The 4,199-nt window shown below is 48.7% G+C and overlaps 1 protein-coding gene across 1 annotated transcript in view; it reads left to right on the top strand.

Moving 5' to 3' along the window:
• Positions 1-3,456: 3,456 nt before the first annotated feature.
• Pmar_PMAR009755 (hypothetical protein) overlaps positions 3,457-4,199 on the top strand; it is a gene marked incomplete at both ends in the record, with an annotated part of 1,745 nt that continues 1,002 nt past the window's right edge. The window contains one exon of the mRNA XM_002778280.1: positions 3,457-4,110. Coding sequence (XP_002778326.1) covers positions 3,457-4,110 — 654 coding nt within the window. The remainder of the gene's footprint in view (positions 4,111-4,199) is intronic.

Below are 4,199 nucleotides of genomic sequence, written 5' to 3'. Positions count from 1 at the left end.
ATGAGGCTCTTCAGCTGAAATAAATACTTGTCAAGTAGAGTTAGTTTTCCCAATAGGAAATCTCATGATTTTTCACCTTGTACAGAACATCGTCCTTGCGCGTGCCTACTTCTTTTCATATGGGACTCCGTATTATCCCGTTATCATTAGTTGCTGCGGCCGTTCTCGGGACGATCGAGGATGACTCACTAGAGCCGGACACCAAAGTGTTAAAACCAGTCCCTCCCGGATGTCTCAGGGATTTCACAGACCCCAAATACAATGAGTGAGTTTAGTCTCCATATTAGGGTCCGTTGCTCATGAGATATGTAATATTGAGGAACGTCTTCTCAGGGACGAATGCCTTCCACTATTCTGGAACCACATGGTTGTAAGTGCGGCCACTCCCAAGATAACTGAGGAGCTCAGGAAACTGAAGTAAGTTGTAGCAAAATGGCGTTGAGGAGAGTTGAGAATACAATGTCTCATCAGGAAGAGTGTGAGTGACGCGACCTACTATGAAGTAGACCTCTACGATGTGGTGTCCTCAGACAAGGGTAAAACCCGTCATCCCCGGTCCGAGTCGGGATTCGCTGCTTGAACACTCGAATCTCAGGCGCAACCTTCACGAATGTGCTTCGCGTGCTTCCTCAAATGTACCGGATCCACACTGTCATTGACGAGCCCCCCCAAGACCAGTCAGCCGATGCCCCCCAGTTCGATGTTACAGTGACTCTCGAGCCCCCCTCGATAATCGAAGGAAGAGGTTCTGAAGGCGACACGATCTCTCCCTCGAGCAGAAAGCTCAGAAGTGGCATCAAAGGGAGTGAGAAGATCAGCTTTCAAATGGCGAACCCGGGGACTGTTAACCTAACACGATCTTACTACCGCCATTTGCCCCCTGAAGGTGTCGAGATCAAGGGTATACTCATTCAATACCATGGTTGGTTAGAAACATGTGAGTTTTTCGAGAATAAGTTCCACAATGCTGCTATCGCTGACAAGTACGGCCTCATATTGATATCCGCCTGTGGGAGCGGCTATGGATGGTTTTCGACCAGACTGTATGCAGTGCATGCATGGAATGCGGGTGTCTGCTGCACATCGAATCAGAACATCGACGATCTTGAGTACACCAGGATTATCATCCAAAGAGAGAACAAGGCGAATTTGCCAGTCTACGGTTATGGTTACAGTAACGGTGGGATGTTAGTGGAATCTCTATTATGCCATAAGATCATCCAAGGAGCCGTATCGGTTAATGGTGTTCTAGCTCTCCAGCCTGGTCTAACCAAAGCTTTCAAGGTTTGCGATAATATCTATAATGACACTACCGTGGTCCCGAAACCTCCAGCACCGAGAATGGCCAGTGTACACTGTATAGACGATGGAGTAGTCCCTTACAATGGTTCAGTCTATGGTCACAGCACACTCCACTACATCGTGGGAACCCTATTTCCTCGGACTAATCGCGATGTGAATAGGTGGGCCAAGAGGATCGACTGTGGGCCTAAGCAGGTAACCAAGACAAGGCTCAACAAGTGGACAGTGGTGAAGGAATGGGAATGCCAAGGAAAAAAGAGAGTTGTCTCCATTAAAAGATTCAATTGTAGCTACTATATTTTAGCACATGGTGTAGTTAAAACTTTTGACCTCGACCCCGCCGAGTGGGCTGCGAAATTTTTTCTCAGCGAAGGCTAGCAGTGTAATGGGAGCCATTAGGGGACCCGTATTGCTGATTCCTGCTCATGAGCACAACGGCTACTTCCCCGCTAGGTCTCATCGTTTATTTCTGTGAGATTGAGGATGCTCCATAGTCCGCACGCGCGCACATAATCCGTGACGCGCTGCTTTTTCTTTCACTTGTTTATGCGTACATCATGACAGATAGTTGATTTCGTAGCGGCAAATAGCTGCAAATAGGATAAATGGTGAGAGTCAGAGTTTTTCAACTTTATTGAGACCATCATGGCATCGAGTTCTGCAGTCGGAAGAGCACAAATTCCAACAATTTCCTCCCAGTCGAGCGTATCATCAGTTTGACCCATTAGACAGTTCACTAAACCGTTGGGATTAATCGTTCATTCTTGTTTAGCACAACTTGTGTTAGTCCTAATGTAACCTGAAATACTAATAATTTGCGGAGCGAGCGAAGCGAGCGGAGCTTATATTACTGCGCACGAACACTCGTGTGCGTGCGTGCGTCCGTCCGTCCGTCCGACCGACCGACCGTGCGTGAGCAAAAATTCTGACCCGACCAGGGCGATTCAGAAGACAAACAGGGTATCATTCTGTCCCTCGTTGACTCCTCATCAGCGTAAAAATATAGCGAAAGTGTGGCTGTTGCTTTGCCTGCTTATATTTCACGAAACGGTTCTACGCATAAGTGATGGACTGTTAGCTCAGCACGTTAGTATTCACGACTCCCAACCGAATGACCTAGGGTCAAATCCCACGATGGTCATTTTTCTCACATGTCTCCATAAGGAGACAGTGGTCGGCCACGTCGACGATGCCAGCCAACACCCGACAACCTTTTGTTTTTAGTCACCCAATTTCCAAAATAATCTCAATAAGAGCCCGCAGAATTCTTGATAGGAAGCTCAGCGAGCTCCGCCCCTTCGCACCGAAGACCTAGTATTAAAGGGGTCTATCGGTTATACCGTGAAACTTCCGACGGTAAAGGTCACAGCGACTCGGTGAATTCCACAACGATTCTATCTGATAGATATTGTCGATTAGACAGTTGACATTTTGCAATTCATCACGACCTGGTTGCCTAGGCGAACAAATATCGCAATACTGAGGCTACGCAATACCGAGCCCAAGCTGTTATTGACGGAAGCTACACGCCCAAACTGTTATACAAGGCTAGGCAGTTATGCAAGGCTGCGCGGGGCGAGCGCGAAGTTTCTTTAGAAAAGATACACTTTCTTTGGAAATATGGATTTTACCGCATCACGTGTACTTCTCGTAATCGCAGTTGTGTTGTGGTGCACGGAGGTCGCGAGCTCGAATCCCAGCACATGTAATTTTGCCAGCTTCTGTGGTATGCTTTGGCTCATGCTCATTTTGAAGTTGACTGGTGTTGTGTTCTTTCTTATGAGGGGGAGGCTGGGGATAATCGGCAATATTAATTTCATGGCGCGTGACAAATTTTAACCTAGCGTAGAACGACAGTTTGCGGACCTTAGATCTTTCTCTTTTGTGATGTTCCGAATGGCCTCGTCAGTGGCGCTGAGAGCTCGTGCTCGGATGATGGGTATAAACGGGGTCAACGAACTCCCTCGTGGATATGTTCCCCGCCCTGGGATGAAATTACCGCAAAACCTGAGGCGCATCCAAGGCTCTCCTGTGCTGCCTGGAGTGCATCTGCCGATCCCTGCTGGAGAGGCTGTCGAGAGAGGAGCTCATGCAGTGTGCACGCATGCGCAAAGTAGTGTGGGGACGCTGGTCGAGATAGGAGATGGGCGGATGATGATTCCGAAGATTCGAGTGGAGTTGAATGAGGATGGAATCTTCACTGTGCGCAAAGATACTTTTGATGACCCAGTCACTGTGCGAGAGGCTCGGGAGGAACTGTTGCGGGAATGCGAGAAATTGGCTGCTCGCGATTCGAAATTCGCGTTGAAATGGGTGCAAGCTTTGGCGAGATGCGAGGCTAAGGATCTCCATTGGATGCCCGATGCCTTAGCGGAGATCTTGACAATTTCGGATGAGGAGAAGGTATCTCTTCTGGAGGAAAGGAGTCTGGTAGCTCGAGCGAGACGGGTTGGTGATATTATTCGTGGAAAGGTTGGTGATGGGCAGAAGGATAGAGAGGATATCGATCAGCTGATCGATTTGGGGAGGAAGATCCCTCTTGGGAATACTGGTGATAGGACTCGACGGGTGTTTGAGAAGGAGTTAACGAGGCTAAGTCAGCTTGAGCCGAGCTCACAGGAGTACGCAGTAACACGACAGTATCTCGACGTTGTCCTTTCATTGCCGTGGACTTCTACTGAGGGCGTCGTCGACTTCTCTGCAGTGCGCTCGAGTTTGAGTGCCACTCACTATGGTTTAGAAGAGGTTAAGGAGAGAGTGGTAGAGTTGTGGGCGTTGGGCAAGATGTCTCATCCTTCGACTGGACAGGTTAGACCGTTACTCTTAGTGGGTCCACCGGGCTGTGGGAAGACTTCAATTGCTGAGAGTATTGCGAAGGCCCTTGGGAGGAGGTTCGA

The sequence above is a fragment of the Perkinsus marinus genome (assembly GCF_000006405.1).
Source record: "Perkinsus marinus ATCC 50983 genomic scaffold scf_1104296950132, whole genome shotgun sequence".
In the NCBI taxonomy this organism is placed as follows: Eukaryota; Perkinsozoa; order Perkinsida; family Perkinsidae; genus Perkinsus; species Perkinsus marinus.
This window is presented reverse-complemented; position numbering and strand designations above follow the sequence as displayed.